The sequence below is a fragment of the Apis florea genome, unplaced genomic scaffold (genome assembly GCF_048593485.1).
Source record: "Apis florea isolate Af1SG1 unplaced genomic scaffold, ASM4859348v1 contig_3585_pilon, whole genome shotgun sequence".
Lineage (NCBI taxonomy): Eukaryota > Metazoa > Arthropoda > Insecta > Hymenoptera > Apidae > Apis > Apis florea.
In genome coordinates this window covers 2980552-2998173 of record NW_028256788.1, presented here as the reverse complement: position 1 = coordinate 2998173, position 17622 = coordinate 2980552, and the positions used below count along the sequence as shown (strand labels likewise).

The 17622-nt window shown below is 26.0% G+C and overlaps 1 protein-coding gene across 1 annotated transcript; it reads right to left on the bottom strand.

Moving 5' to 3' along the window:
* Positions 1-3981: 3981 nt before the first annotated feature.
* Positions 3982-16301, bottom strand: LOC100865589 (globin-1). The gene is made up of 4 exons (XM_031917083.2): positions 16162-16301; positions 15893-16069; positions 6498-6729; positions 3982-5641 (listed from the first exon to the last, which is right to left on the bottom strand). The coding sequence occupies exons 2-4, from the start codon at positions 16042-16044 to the stop codon at positions 5471-5473; spliced, it is 555 nt and encodes a 184-aa protein (XP_031772943.1). The 5' UTR covers positions 16045-16069; positions 16162-16301; the 3' UTR covers positions 3982-5470.
* Positions 16302-17622: the final 1321 nt, after the last annotated feature.

Genomic DNA, 17622 nt, shown 5'->3' with positions numbered 1-17622 from the left:
TCGATATATTCATTAGATAATTATTCCATTGGTTCTCGTTTCGAAAATAATTAATGCGTAAAGTTATTTCTTATTCCTTTTATCTTTATAAATAATTTATTAAATAATAATATTTAAAATTAAAAAATATAATTCATAGATTTTATATTTTATATTTTTCAATTATATATCTAGACGTAGCATTTTTCTAATTATTTATAACAACGCTATACAACGTTTTAATTACGCTTAACGAGAATTGTTTAAGTGAGAACAAATTCTCTTGATAGAATCTTTTTGAAATTAGATGCAAAGTTATTAGATTAAGAACCGCGAAGACGCTGTCTTTTCTTATCTAGCTTGTTGATCAATTTTATTTTTTAATTAATAAGAATGTATTCGCATTGTACATGATCACCAACATTTTTTAGTATTTGAACCGGATGAAAAATCAATTCCAATGACGCGCTTATAAAAAAATATTGCTATTAAAAAAAAAAAAAAATAACAAGTCACTGAATTATAATGTTTAACGGTGAATCGTTTTCATTTTTGATAGCGCATCGCTGAAATGCCAATTATGCCGATTACGATACTTGTAAATATAGCGCGAAATGCAAAATTTCTTCAAGTCGAACGATCATGTATAATGTGAATCTCGCGTTATATATTCATTTTTTCCACCTATCATTGAACACGTATTTTCTCTCTGAGGCAAAGTAGTTTTTTCTTTTTGTAACTCGTTGATCGAGGAACAATTTTATAAAATAATTTATAGCGAATTATATTATTAAGAAGTAACATCGTTATCGTGATCATATTTTTTTATGGTTAAAGTAGGCCTGTCTCGCTTATCTTTACGTATTATTACTATTGATGATATATTTTCAAAATAATGTAACATATAATGAATCGAATTCATTATATATCGTCGATACATCGATTTTTTTTAACGATTAATGATAATTCCGCAATAGACTATTGAATTTCATTTTTTTTCTCGACGTTTCTTTATGATGGATATATAGATGGATATGCAAAAGTTATGTCGGTTCGTGTGTATATTATTCCTTTAAAAGAACATCGTCGTGAACTTTTTAATAATAGTTAATTGTACATAAAGATTATATGTGATAACGATAAAATGTAAAGAGATGATATAAAGAATAAATAAAAAAAATAATTAAAAATATAACATTATAATTTTACTAAAATATTTGAACGATTTTGCTTTAATTAATAGAATATTATTAAAATAACTGATGAAAAATCACTAATAAAATTATCTTCCATATAAAGCGTTATGTATGATTTTACACTTTTTGGATCACACTGTGGTACATATGCGTTTGTTTAAACGGAAAATATTTACGATATTACGATATTGTTGACAAGAAATGGCATAATAAAGTTGGAAAAGCTTTTAATCAATCAGATATGTATGTATATATATATATATATATATATATATATATATATATATATATATATTTAGATGTATTTTTTAAAAGTAACACAATTTAAAATACATAATTTATTCTATACGAGTTGGAAAAGAATTGCATTACAGTTTGCAAAGAATAGAAAATTAAAATTTTTTTTTTTACCATTATTATTATTGTTATTATTGTTTAATAAATAACATAAAACTTACAAACGTTTTATTTTTTTATTTATTTATTTTTTTATTATTTTTTTTTTTTAGAAACATCATTTTCAAAATATCTGTGCGATATATTATATTATATAATATAAATGCATATGATTCTATAAATGCACAACTTTCGAAAAAGATTGATAAATCGTGACGTTGAGTCTATGTGTTTTCCAATTTCATTTATATATACGAATATAATAATTTTCTTAAACAATGACGATTTGATTTCCTCGGTAACGAGATACGTACATAAATAAATTGACCTCGGAGAGAAATTAGAGATAGATATACGTATATGTATATATACAGCGAGGAAGATAATACAGAAATAAAGGTGTTCCGTGTATTAAGAACCACCTAAGAAATTGACATTTCGCAAAGAGATGCACCCTAATCTTATATTCTTTTTTTCCGATAATTCCACGAGTAAAAATCTATATAATTGTCTTTTGACGGTCAAAGGTGACGCGCTACTACTTTTTCATTTTGTCATTATAGATATGTATAAAAATCGTGTCGTTGCGAGATGGAAATATGTTCGATGAGAGTGAAACATTTTTCTTTTCTTACGCGAGCGTACACGCAATGAAAAATTTGCATGGAGAATCGTATTATTTCATTTCGTGTTTTGTTCGATTATAAAATTTTCAACGTATCGTACATTTTTATGCAACGTGTTATAATTGAATTCCTCTTACCGAAATTACAAACGATAATTATATAGATACAATTTTCATAATGGATATAAAAAAATAATTATTTCCGTAGATGAATATCGTGTAAATCTAGAATTGATATCGCGTTTAAAACTATTTTATTCATCGCCGTCGCCTATATTATGATCGCCTTTCTATTATTATTAATAAGATAATATATAAATTATATATTATACATTACCTACATTTTTTAAAAAAAATTAATCGAAAATGATGATTAATTAAAACGACTATATATAAAAAAAAAAGGAAAAAGAAGCGATATTATGTCTCGGTGCTCTTAATATTATAGATACGTAAAAATTGCGTATCGAACGCGCTTCTGTTCTATCGTATGAAAATTTTTTTATCCGAATATTTGATTCGTTCGTATAACGTACTTTTTATTTGTTCTACCGTATTTATAATTCAAAAATATTGGTCCATAATCGAACGATTACTCGTTTGTCGTTTCTTTTTTTTTTTTTTTTTCTTTTTCTTATCAAACCTAAACGAACGAGTCGAGTTTAGGAGAAGTTTACGTCGAGTTTCGATTGTACGATTTATTAATAATCTTTTTTCGAGCACGCGTCATTGGATCTTGTCACGCTTATAAGCGTCCTAATGGATTCTGTACTTTGAGAGAATACAGGTTATCGATTTCTTTGTTACTCATTGTACCACTTTCCAATATTGCTCCCTTGTAACGAGACGACTTTGAAACGCTCCATGACACACGAATTAACGACGAACTATACAACGACGAATATGCTCGTGGTGGATATAGTAAAATACTGATCGTGATTTTCATGCAAAAAAGGAAGAAAAAAAAGATGCGCGTATTTTGTGTGTCGAATATTACTATTTTTTAAAACAAATTTAAGTGAGTTTTTGAAACAAATTTAACAAATTTCTCGTCTTTTTTTCTAATTTTGGAATAAATTGTATTTCAAAGTACATTTTGCGATAATTATTATTTATTTTCTCGCGCAAGTTTGGACACTTTTTATTTTTTAATTTCAAATAGAAATAAATAACGAATAGAAAAAAAAATTGTTTCGAATAAAATAAAAAAGAATAATAAATAATTATTTGAAATAATATTAACGTTTGGGAATAAATTATAAAATTTTATTTGAAAAATAAATTATTTTTAAACGATATATTTATTAAATATTTGATTATTTTAATTGATTAATAATAAAAGAAAGAAAGATAAAAAATAATATAATTTTTAACTTTATTCCCTTCTACTGTATTTTGAACGATACTCTACAACGTTCAATATACGTATATAAATTACATCTCAAAGAAATTATAGGATCGTATGTATTCGATGATAGAAATAATTTTAAAAAAGAAAAATCTTTCTCCAAATAAATCGAGAAATTGATAAACATTATATACAAATAAGAACGCGTTAACGCTCGCACTCGCTATCTTTGGCCGTCAAGAGAGTTAAAGATTCGTTTCGGCCCAAGACGAAACGATCGCGTGCGCGATACGATAATTGTATTAGGGTGGAACGGAAAAAACAAAATTATTGCATGATCATTTTCTAATAGTGAAAAAATTTGCCTTTATATAATGTTCTAGAATTTTCATGTAAAAGATTTTCACGTAAGTTCCTATAAAATTAATTTTTAAAGATTGTAAATTTTAATTTTTTATTTTCTTTTAAGACAACTTTTTTAACTTTTTAATTCTTATTTTTATTTTATATTGTGTTATAAATTTGTTGATACGTTTCAAAATTAATATATGTAAAATATGTTCGCGATATTGTATTATTATATAAGTAATGTTCTAAAACATAATAAAAACATAATAAAATAATTATATGTATATTTTACTTTTAATCGATGATATATGAACCATTGTTTTTGTTGTTTACGAGCGATATTTTTTACAAATGTTATTCTTTCTTTCTGAAAATAACATTTCAATATTCTTTTAAACAAATTTTTTAATTTTTGTTATTTTATGTGATTGTATTTGCATTTTCAACGATTTTGCAATGATTTCAGAAGTTTTACGATAGAAAATAAGATAATAATCATCGATCTTGGGACACTATATATCGATTCATCGATATATTTTTAACAATTAAATTATTTATTTTTTTCTATGCTTTCTTTCTTTCCAATTTAAAAGTGCCCCTTTGCCTTTTTATTGCTTTTATTAAAAATCTACATGTATATGTATACATTTCAATTAATAATTTATCATATAAATTATAGCCGAGATAATTCAATTCTATTTTAAAATTTATAATGAGTGATTTTTTCGACTAAAACTAAATTTTTAATACAACGTTATTTATGAAATGAATTTAAATACAAATTTGAAAATTAAAAATTCTTGCTTCTCTAATAATAATTCTTTTTAATTTATTTCAAATCTAGTTCAAAATTAATTTTTACATAGGGAGAAACGTTATTTTAAAACTGCATATTATTATAAAATAATTTTAAAAAATCAACGAAAATAATTCATAAGTAGTATTATAGAGCGATTTTAAAAAATTGATCGATAGTTCGTATATGTATATATGTGTGTGTATGTGTGTGTGTGTGTGTGTGTATATATATATATATATATGTATATATATATATAGAAGGCAACGTTTGTTCGCTATTAGAAGTCATGATAATAGAAAAAAGAAATTTTATTTCTATATTCGTTCCATTCTAAATCATAAATATATCTATTTTTCCACGAATTGTTTTCCATGATCGAGACCTGCTCGAAGGAAAAAGATTTTCAAACCTAATCGATCTATAGGGCCGCATCGTTCGCGCTCTCTCTATGTAAAAAAGAACGTTATTAGAACGTTGACGCGATAATTTGTCTTTGTCCCTGTATCTTGTCGTCGATCGTGATGACATCGCATCGTAAACATCGCATAATTCGGAGAAACACGGAGATATTCTTAAATAATAAAGGATAATAAAAGAACGCTCGCGATGATCGAGCGATCCGTTCATTATTATTTATCGATCAAATTTTATCGTTTTTGAATTTCACTTTTTGAAGTTTATGAAATCCTTTGAAGACAAAGCGTCGAATCATATTTCTTTTTTTTTTTTTTTTTTTTTTGGAAAGGGGAGGAAGGAGTACTCTTTATTGATTAAGACGACTAGGATTTAGCGGTGCCACTTTGTGCCTTGTCGTTCTGTGCCTTATCGAATCCGTCGATCAACGTCTCGATGATAAATTTGATCGTCACTTTGTAAGTGCTCTCCACATTTTCCGAATATCGATCTTCTAAAGTTCGTTTCACAGCCTCTAGAAACGGTTGCTCGATTTTCTGAAAAATAAAATTGATCGAAATATGAGAGACATTTTGTCAAGATTTTCGTGTTCTAGAGCTAATTTATCATGAATAAATTTCGGATGTTTATGCATTTATTGATATAATATACAGTAATGATTGATTAAATTTATTCCATTATCTCCTCTATTCTTCGCTATCTCGAATATTTAATAAATTATTCGTGTTATACTGTTTCCAATATTTTATTCGATATAGCCGTTATGCGTAATATTAAGATAATGATTGCATTTTTTGTAATTATAAAATATACCGATATAATTTAACATATCGTGCGATTTATACCGTTCAACGTGAATATGCGGAACATGCATACCGTGCATCTTTCCAGCTTTGTTTCCACGAGACTTATTTTCAGCAACGAACGGAATTCGTTTTTCCCTTTCTCCCAACTTCCGAAATCACCTACAGTCTATCTAGAGATGGGCAAAATTTTAATGATTCAAGAATAAAGTTACTTGAATAAGTCGTTTCGATAATTTATTTTTCAAAATATACGCATATAAATATCGAATAAATGTAGTGCCAAATGGCCGAGATTTTATCGAAGAGCGATATAATCATCTATAATATAATTACGAATAAATTTTATTCAACCGTTTTAATATGAATTATTATATTTAAAGTAACTTTATTCGAAATTTTAACTAATTACTTTTTATAAGGGATTCAGTGTCCAACTCTGCGATCTATATGTAATCTGCCGATGTTACGATAGAATGAATTAAAAACTATATAAAATGACATTTGATATTTTCAGAGAATCGAAAAACACGGAAGAAACAGAAAAAAGAATTGTCATTGACTTAACAATTTTTTTTTGCAAACTTACCCAAAAATATTGTGGATTGAAGTCAGGAATCTTCGTATGCGTGGCTCCGACTTGATGAAGGCATGTCAGAAAATCATCCATGTTGTCGAGGCCTCTGATACCTTCATCTAGAGCACCCATTACTTTTTCTGCATGTTTTCCTAATTCTACCATATCGAATCGTTCTTCTTTCGATTTTAAATCCAAAAATCGTGAGAACATTTGTACTAATTCTTCATTTTCTTCGAACAACCTATAAATAAATGTAATAATGTATAATAATAATAATGATATAGAGGATTTATTCATGGGACATGAAAGATCAATTTGAAAGATCTTTTTATGGGTCAAAATCTTGTAGAATTGATGATTTCAGAGCTGATTCTATGAATCAATAATATATTCCTATACTTATCAAAAATTTCGATAATTTATAATTTATAATTTATAATTTTTTTTTCAAAAAATAAGTATATACGTATATATAATATGTATAATGAAATAATGATAAAAAAGCTTTTTCATATAAATTGTGCCAATTTTGCAATGAAATTTATTTTTAAATATTTTTAAATAAACAAAATTCAAATTTATTTGAAATATTGTAAATTTGAATTTGAAGCCAGAAATATTTCGATATATATTTTTATATATATTTTCATCGCAATGTTTTATTATTTATTTTTTTATAAGATAATTTCAAGTTTTTAATATTTTTAATAATTGCGAATAAAAAAACATAATTAATAAGATTGATAAAAATTTTTTTTAATCTATTTCTTGATAACATATTGTCATTGCTATATGTTGATATCATTACCATATTATTATTTTTATAATTAAATTGTCTATTTTTTTTTTTTTCATTATCGAATCAATTTTTATTTTATGTATATAAATAATAACATGTTACATTTTTTGACGAGACGAAACAAGAAAAAGTACTCGATTTCTTTTTGAATTTTTTTAGGCGTTATATATCTCTAACTTGCCCTTTAGAGAATAGGAGCTTTTACGATACATCTTACACTTCCTTGGAACTTTTCGAAACTTGATCTAACAACCAATCTAACAATTGTTACGTAAAACCGATATTTCTTTTTAATATATCTCTATTTCATATCTTTTATCTTTATGTTTTTTTGTTTCTTAACAATTTTCTTTCTTCTTAATTTTTTCTTTCCAAACGAATTGAATTTCATCTTTATACATATACTATATATACGCACATTGATATACGTTCAATTTATTTTTCTAATTGATTTATTCGTTTTCTCTTTTCTCTCCTTTTTTATCTTTTCTTGAAACATAATTTATATGTGTATCCACGATTATTTTATTTTTATATTTTTTCATTAATTTAATTTAAATAGAAAAGAAAAGAAAATTTTTCATTGTTATTTTGTTTAGCAATATCTATATGTATAAAATAATAATTGAAATGTTCATTTATATTAGATATTTTATATATATATAACGAATTTGTGATCTATTTCGATTAAAAATATAATTCTATTATATAAAATACATATTATTTATTTTCTATGAATTAAAGATAAATATTTTATTTTGTTTAACTTAATTGCCGTTAATTATATGTACGTATTGAGTAATTGAATAATTATCAAGTATTTGCAAGATTAAAAAGTTGAATTTTTTGTTTTGAAATCACAAATTTTCGATAACTATGAATTTTAGAAAAATACTAGATTTACATATTCATATTCAGCACGTTAGAATCTATAAGAAAGATCTATCAAAGTTTATAAAATCGGATATATTGCTGTACAATGTAATATAATAAATATGAAAAATAATATAACGAATATATAATTATATATATTTGCGAGTAACGAATAATTTAGAAAAAGCAAACTGTGAATTAATTAAATTATTTTTATTATTGTTTTCTCTTAATTCTTTATCTTATTTTGCATTTTTATTTTCGTTTCGCTTACACGTTTAATTAGTCGGTCCATTCTGACAAAACTGTCTTATTATCATGCTCTGCTTCGTTTTCTCAACTTCTTAAGAGTCACAGCGAAGAGCATGGCAAGATGACATGTCGGAACAACCTTATGTTAAAGTGACTAAAATCTTTAGTCTCAACTTTAAAAGTTCATTAAGTCTATCAAAACCTTGAGAAAAAAATTTAAAGATTTAGTTCCGACAAACATTAATGTAAATTTTAATATCGTGTTAAACGAAATTTTTTAATTATTATTTAATATAAACTGATTCTAGCTAAGTATATTTAATCTCAGAACTATTAATATAATACATTGTATCATATATATCATATTCTTCTGATTTAAAGAATTACTATTTATATATTTATTTACTATTTACTATTTACTATTTACTATTTATATTTTTTGTTACAAAACTTTTTAAATGGTAAAATCTTGGTGAATAGTTCTCATAGTTTGATAACTATGAACATTTTTTCGTCGTGTCGAAATAAATTCAATGATATTAATATGAAAATGTGTTAAATATAACAAATATTTTTTTACCGATAAAAAATTATATCGCAAAATTATATCACCAACGATGAATAAGTAAATAAATAAATAAATATAATATTCAACATTTTCTTCAAGATATGTTGCTCCGATTTGTTCGTAATGCTGTCGATTAAACTGCGCAGTTCGTGATTGGCCAATGTTTTTTTGTTAACAAACTTTCAATTAACAAAGTCGTAATGAAAATTTTTGTAAAGGAAAATATGTTGTTTGAAATTACCCCAGGAATCTCCATTTTACAGATATTCCAACATTTTTAAGACACCCTGTATACGTTCGCTATGTCCTGAATAGATAGAATCAATAGTAAGGAACTTGGATAAGACTCTTGAGGTATGAATAGCTCTTAAGAGTAATTATTGACTTTGATGTTCTATTACATAATCGAACCGCCAAATTACTGTGCGCATATATACATATGTAGATAGATATATAGTCATTTTAGGAGAATTCCTTGAGGTTTGAATTTGAAATAAAATTTCCTATCTTAAATGAGAATTTAACAAATATGTAACAAATAATATTACTTTTCAAATATATAGTAATATTTTTCTAATATTATTTTGTTTTATTCGATATATTAAAATATTTCATCTTAAAAATATATCGAAACATTTAAAGTTTTATAATATTTTTTAATACTTTAAATAAAATTGTTACAAAATACTTTGCGCTTTTTGAGAATTTAAAATGTGATTTATCTTATTTTTAATAAAAAAAAGTACATAGAAAATGATAAAAATTTCAAATATTTATTTCAAGTATTTCAAAACATTGGGGAAGATTAGAAAGTTTGAGAAGAGATTTCAGGATTTTTCTCTCCCCCTCCTCCCCCTCCCCCTCGTTTCATCCAAATTTTCAACTTGTTTGGTCAGTGAAGCGCGTATCATGCTACGGTTAAAAGTAGAAATGCTATCTTTAAATAACATTTATTTGTGAAAATATTTTTCAATTTTTAATATTTTATTTCAAAGTTATTCTCTCCATCCCCCTATTACTTTCTGACTGCGTTTCTTAATTTACTAAAAAAATTGTTTTAATTTTGATAAAATTTATTTTATTCTATTTTTCTTTATCTGTGCTGTCGTTTTAACCAAAATTTGAGTAAAAAGGGATAATGTTAAAAAAAAATTCTTACTAACGATAAACTAGCAGGTTGCGAATTCCAATATTCCAAGCATAATACGCACGTACAGCACGTTTATTGATTCCGGAGGCACTGGTTGGACTAAACGTCTCTGATCGACTTTCATCTCAAACTATGATGTCGAGGGTATGGACGGATTAAACTTGATTAAATTGCTTTAAAGCGGTTCTCCGTACGATTTCCATGCATTTGAATATGTTTGTTATTGTCCAATGTTTGTTGTTTATTTCATCGAAGAAGAGAAGATCAAATATAACGAATTTGTTAATTTTAATTTCTCCAAGTACCAAAATATATGTATGTATGTTTGGGTTAGCCAATAAAACATTGTTATTCTCTTTTTTTAAAAAAAATTTTCAATTTTTCTAAATTTGCGCGAATAATTTCCAACACTTAATTTAAACTTTTCTTTCTAAAGTTATATATATATATATGTATATATATATATATATATATATATATATATATTGTATATTTTTTTTTTTTTTTTTTACAAAATATCTGAGGATGAAATTAATTTCCAAAATTTCCAATATGTTTCGAATACAATTTTGCTTAGAAAATTTTAAAATCAAATAAAATCATTTCATTAAAATCAGAATTATCAAATTATCTAAATTTTCTTGTTTCTATAAATGTATATGCGAGTATTATTCCGAGATAAGCGATAATCGTCTAATTCAAGATCTCCGTTTCTTTTTTGAAATCGAAATATTTCTTATTCGTGAAAACGAGAAACGAAGAAGAAAAATTGTTTAATAATAGAACGAAATGATATATCATTCTATTCTTTTCAAAAAAATAATTAATATTGCTCCGTCGATCATTTTATAATTTGTTGCTATTTCAAACTCTTCGCTCGTTCTTTTTTTATCTGTATCGAGAACAAAGGCAAGCCGAATGGTATATCTGTAATAATCATTTGACTAGTTTTGAACGAACTGATTATTTTGGAACGCGATATCGCATAATACTTTTAAACAGGTAAAACTGAATGAAAATATAAAATTCTTGCGAATTTTCAATGACACGAGAATAGACTTGGAATAATTACATGATGTATTTCAGGAATGATTGAGAAATAAGAAATGAAAAAAAAGTGAGAAATATGTTCTCAGCGAAGTTGAAAAAAAGAGGAAAAAAGTAGAGAAACGAGAAAGAAGAAGAAGAAGAAGAAGAAGAAGAAGAAGAAAATAATAATAAATAAAAAAAAATAATCTGTAAAACATGAATAAAAGATTAGAAAAAAGGAGAAGATTATATATATAATTATGATATAAGACTAAAAGAAAGCTTGTTAAGAAAAAGAACAATAGATAAAAGAGGATGAAAGGTGGGATAAGGATGGAATGAAATTAAAAAAGGAACATTCGCGTTTAAAAAATGGGTGAAAAATAGCATGGAGGATAGTGGAAAATGAAAAAACGGAATAGGCTCATTTTCACGTCGACTCGTCTAGAAACAGCCATGAGCGCGCTATTTCTACGCCTGGTCACGTGAATAAGTCTGAAAATGCCAATACGAGGAAGTCCATTGTCCGTTAACAGTCGGATAGAAACGGAAAAACAACGGTCGCTTGCGTTTCATGTCGGAACTTTCGATCCTCGAACGATTCGTTAACATTGAAAAATGAACAAAAAAAGAAAAAACAGAAAAAGATAAATACCTCTACTGTCGTTTATTCGTTATTAATCGTTCGTTATTTTACGAAAATATCTTTATCGAAAACTATCATGAAACCTATAATCGATGGAACAATAGCACGAGAGAAAGAATTTTGTTATGATAGAAGAATTTAATTACATCTTTCCGATAATGAGTTTTGAGCGAATTTTCTGTGTTTGATAATAATTTTTCTAAATATTCTATAACTGTATTTTTCAATATTTTTTTAAATGAGACGATCCTTTTTTTATATACATATATAAAATATATATATATATATATATATATATATATATATATATATATATATAATAATAATCAAAATTAAATAACTTCCCATTCTTATAATTATCCACATAAAATAAATTAAAATCTATCTTAAATAGATGTACACAATATTTTGACGTGACATAATCATTGATCATGATCGATTGTACGTACCATATATGTATGTATGCGCACAATCAAAAGAGACATTTACTAATTTTTAATAAAAATTTCTCTCTTATTCTCTTTAATTCTCTCTTTTTAAATATTTTTTATATCCACTTGATTATTGATTAAAAGAGGATCGAATTTGCACAATTTCCTCCTCGATCTACGATAAATTATTTCAGGGTATGCCCTTTGTAGGCATAACATCCTGTACGCTCTAATTACGCCGAGAGTGCATCAATATCAGGAATCTCATAATTCGATAATAAAAGGATAGATAAAGATAGAAAATAAAGGAAGAGGTCAATGCATGTAAAATCCCGCAAAAGGGTACTGTGAAAACGAGTAGCGAATAATAGAATCATTTGTTGAACATTGGTAAAAAAATGTAATTAGGTACTGAACAGATTTAAAAATATCGGTTGATATTTACGAGTTTGAACATAAGTTTAATCTTCCGTGATTGAATTTTTTTCTTCTCTTCATAAAAAAATTGATTAAAACAATTTTTAATTCGGATACAATTTCATTTCTAGATTATTGTGTGGCTGCACACAATGCAGTCTATAGAATCGGTGTTTATTTCTCAATAATATTTCTTTTTGTTTTTTTTTTTTTTTCTAGAGTACCACAGATCTAAATAAAATTAATTATAAGAAACACGCGAAATTAGACTCAGTGCCTGTTTTATGCGGTCATACGCATATAATAGTTTCCTAATTTTTTTTTTTTTTTTTATATAAATATTCGTTTTAATAGAATCGGTGCTTCTTTTAAGAATAAGATGATTATGCAAACAGATAATTATGTTTGTTTTTCTATTTTAATTTTCTATTATTTAAATTTTTCTATCAAAAAATAGAATAATTACAGAATTTCGATTTTTAAATTTCAAGTTTTTAAGATTTTAATTTTTATGGTTTTCATATCTAATTATTAGAATTTTTATCATATTTGTAATATGATATGATTTAAAATATTTATTTTTTATTATAGATAAATTCACTAATCTTTGCGATGATTTCCCATGAGTTACAACAATGCGGATTTTTCGCATCTAATGATAAGTTGTATGTATTTTGATTCTTCTAGTCTCTCAATTCGAAGCATTCTGCGGTACATTCCTTAGCGTACACTTTTTGTGCTCCCCTTTTTATGAATGAGAATCATGGAATAAGTATGTTGATGTGTTTTGCAATTTTTTTAAAATATAAAACTTGATAGAATAGATAATATACTTCTCGTTTGTGTGTATTTAACTTCCTTTTTATTATTTTGTTGTTGCAATTGAGTTTATTATTACAAATATAAATTGAAGAAAATAAAAAGTAGAAAAAAATGGTATAGTTAAAATAAAATATGCTTGATTTTTATTTACTATATTAATTATCTTTTTTATCTAATTATATCTTTCTGTTTTAAAAACTGTTTTGACTTAGAACGAATTTGATTAGAAAAAAGAAGAATTGTGTATATACTGTAAATTTTTATAATAATAAACTTGTCAACCGATAAATAAATAAAGTATAAAATTAAACATGTGGAAATTATATTATAAGTTTTCTAAATTATAAATTTTTGCCAATTATTTCTCATTTGAATTCTCGGATAACGTTCAATTCTGTCTGAAAAATCTGGAATTCTTAAAAAGAAAAGAAAAAAAAAAAAAAATTATTCTTGAATTGCACACGGAACTTCGTAAATACGTCAATTACGATGGGTTATTATACGCCAGTATAGAAACCTATTGTTCTTTCGCGAACATTGGAAGACCGACGGATAAAGAGGAATTGCGTGCGTTTGACAGAAAAAAATTGAAGAATCTGAAATCTAATATTTGTGGATAGAAAGGATTGAAGGGGGGGAACAGAGAAGGGAAGAGATTGTCCGATTTTAATTAGCATCAAAGGCCTCATGAAATTGACCGACAATTTTATTATAGTCAATGAATATTTTTCTTTTGTATTCTTTCTAAAGTAAGTACATATTGAATTTCTCTATTTCCAATTCGATAAATATAATATCACATATCTATCCTATTTACATATATATTCGCTAATTCTTTTTATATAGTCAATTTATTATACGATTCAATTTTGTTCTTTATATATATTTCTGATATGAATAATGATTTTTTTTTTTTTTATAAAATAGATAGCTATAATTGTATTATTTCGATAAAATTGATATTATGCTCTATTAACGTTTTAAGTGAAAGTAAAGATTATTTATATTTTTTATATTCAGTTGTTTCTTAATGTTTAATTATTCCATTAAATATTTCAATCTTTGGATGTTATATCATATAATTTCCATGATTCGTATAGTTTATTCGTATACGTTCGTATAGTTTCTCTAGTATTTTAATTTTAACAATTGACAATAGATATATTTAAAAAAAATGGTATTGAATAAAGTGGAAATAAGAAAAGAATGATAGATGATTCACAAGCATGGCAAATATTTCATAAAATGAGAGACGATCGTTCGAATCATGTGAAACCCGGCGAATCGGTGAATAATGAGAATTGGTGATGAAAGTTTCTTCATCGCCAAATCTGGTTTTCTTATTAAAAAATTATGTCAAGTCCTTATATCAGATTTGATAATGCAAAATTGAGAAAAATTTGTAACAAATTACAAATACGAATACCATTTTCGATAAACGATTATCGCGTTTCAATCGAAGATTGAAAATAAATATTTTATTCATATTTCAAATGTAATATGTGCATATAAACAAATAAAATAATATTTCGAACTGATAATTATTTTATAGAAATATCTTGCAAGTTTTCTAGTATTTTCGTTTTAATTTATTTGGAATTTTCTTCAACTTTGATTTTATATTATTTTATATGTTCTATAAAAAATACAAATAAAATATTTCCGACGAATTCGATAGTAGGTACTTGGTTTATTTTGATAGAAAAAAAATAAGAGACGGTTAAATCGTGTCAGGTATATAATATAATAAATCATTCCTTAGAACGGAAGATAAAAGGAAAAAGATGTATAGTAAAAGATCCCATAGTATAAGACCCGATATAGGAATCAATGAGCTCTTTCTCCCTTTGGAAAATTGCGTTTGACGTTGATGGTGTCCTTGAAGAGCCTAAATGCTCATCTAATCGCGTGTATAATAGCGTGTGACGCATATATGGGCTAACGTAATAATACACACGTCGTATCTCATCAAATATTTGATAAAGTTCAAAAGTTAAAATTTATCTTTTACTAATAATTTTTTATTTAAAAATATGTTAATTATTTAACATGTATTTTCGCGTGTCACGATGATAATATTATTGCAAATACGATTGATTTTGGAAATTTGCCTCTTGACATTCGATGCAAATTGATAATGTCGATTTTCCAAGAAATCGATTATAAAAGTTTCAATGCTTGTCAAGATCATCGTGATTACCGGTGAATAAAATTACAGATTTTGTATAATATCGATTTGAACTGTGTTTACATATCGAATAACTAACTATTTTCGCATTTATTTTGTGTTTGGATATCACGTGAATTTTGAGAATCATGTTTGAAAATTATATTATATTATTTCTTGTTTAATGTAATATTAAGATAAAGAATAAAATAATCGCCTGTTGAACGAAAAGCGCCAAAACGTTACAAACCTCATAAGCATAAAGACACCGGTTGTCTCCAATTTTCTGGATACAGCTTTCCAGCTGGCCATAACCGTAAATTTCTGTTTTGCCGTAAGCGGAAGTCGTGGATCTGTGGTAGGTTGATTCGGTGTAGCCAATTTGCCAAGTTCGCAACCCATGTCGAGTCGGCTTACGTTTCCTTCTCTTCTCGACGACGAATAAAAATAAAAAAAATCACCAACACAATTGCTATTTATCTTTTATCCACAAAACTTAATATTACGAAAAATATTCACCTTTATAGAAATATTAAGCTTGGCGTTAAAACGTTTTTGACGACCTTGCGTCAACGATGAATCTTCTTATACCATGATAGAAATCAATCCGGCCGAGAAAACGAACGAACGAACAAATTTTGATCAACCAGGCAATCGTTTCCTTTTCCTTTCACAGCTTGATCAAATCACTCGCATCTGAAGCGTTTCACCAAATTATTCGATTAATTTTATTAATCGATCCACCGATTCAAGATCGTGGAATGAAAATAAATTTTCGTATCTTTCGGAATCAATCACTTTCGAATCATGTTCATAATTATCATTTTATACGAATAATTTAATAATTGATTTAAGATATGGGTTTTCGATGGGTTCGATCCATTCCATTAGAGGCTAACTTGATTGAAAATACGTCAAACATTGGTGTGAAAAATTAAGAAGTTCACTTGTCCTCGTGTTGATTTAAAATTTGATTCATAAATGGATCCGTGTGTTCAAATTTAGCGAAAACCACTTTTTCCTTATTTTATTATTGATTTATTTTCTTTGAATCTTGCCACGGATTCGTATATAACGATGAATTTGGATCGATTTCCTCGATTCACTCGAAGATCCTTTTCAAGAACGTCTTTTCACCTTCATCGAGGAAATGAGACGTGTCGAAAATTTTTACTGGAAGAAACATAAGAGAATTCTGATTGGAACAACTTTTGCGATAACGATTCGTTGGCAAAGAAAGAGAAGAGAGAGACGATGGACATTGTTATACTGGAATTATCCGTGGTCTGTTGGATGAACAAGAAGGGAAAAGAGGAAACGCTCGAATGGATGTATTTTATTAACGAATGCATACTCATAAAAAGAAAGATAGATTTAAATTGATTTTATTACTCGAATCACGCGTTCCCTAACGTTTGATGTATTTTTCGGTATAAAAATTATTATAGCGGATAAGCAAGAATATTAAATGTTGAAATAAATCACGATTCGAATAATCCAAATAATTAAATTTGAAAAAATTCTTATTCGTTTTCTATTCTCAATTTCATTAGATCTTTTTACCAATTACATCAAATATTAAATATTAACGATAAATTTGAATTTTTTTTAATTTTATTCTTGTTATTTTATCATTTCTTATTACAAAAAAAATATTTAAAATGTTTAATAAACATAATTTTTTTATAAAAAAAAAAATTATTAAGATTATTATATTATAAAATTATTAAGAACACTAACTACACAATTTTGTGTTGTAGGCATTTAATTTTGATCTCTTAAATTTAAATGTTTGAATGAATATAGGAAAAATGAAAAAAACATTAGATTTCGAGAGAAAAATGTAAAAAGTATATAACGGAAAGTAAGAAAAAGTGTGAAGAGACGATTCTGTTGTTAAAATTTAAACAAAGTTCGGGACGACTTGTTATCGTAATTGAATCGAAGACAAATAATTGTAAGGAAAAACCGAAAAGAAAA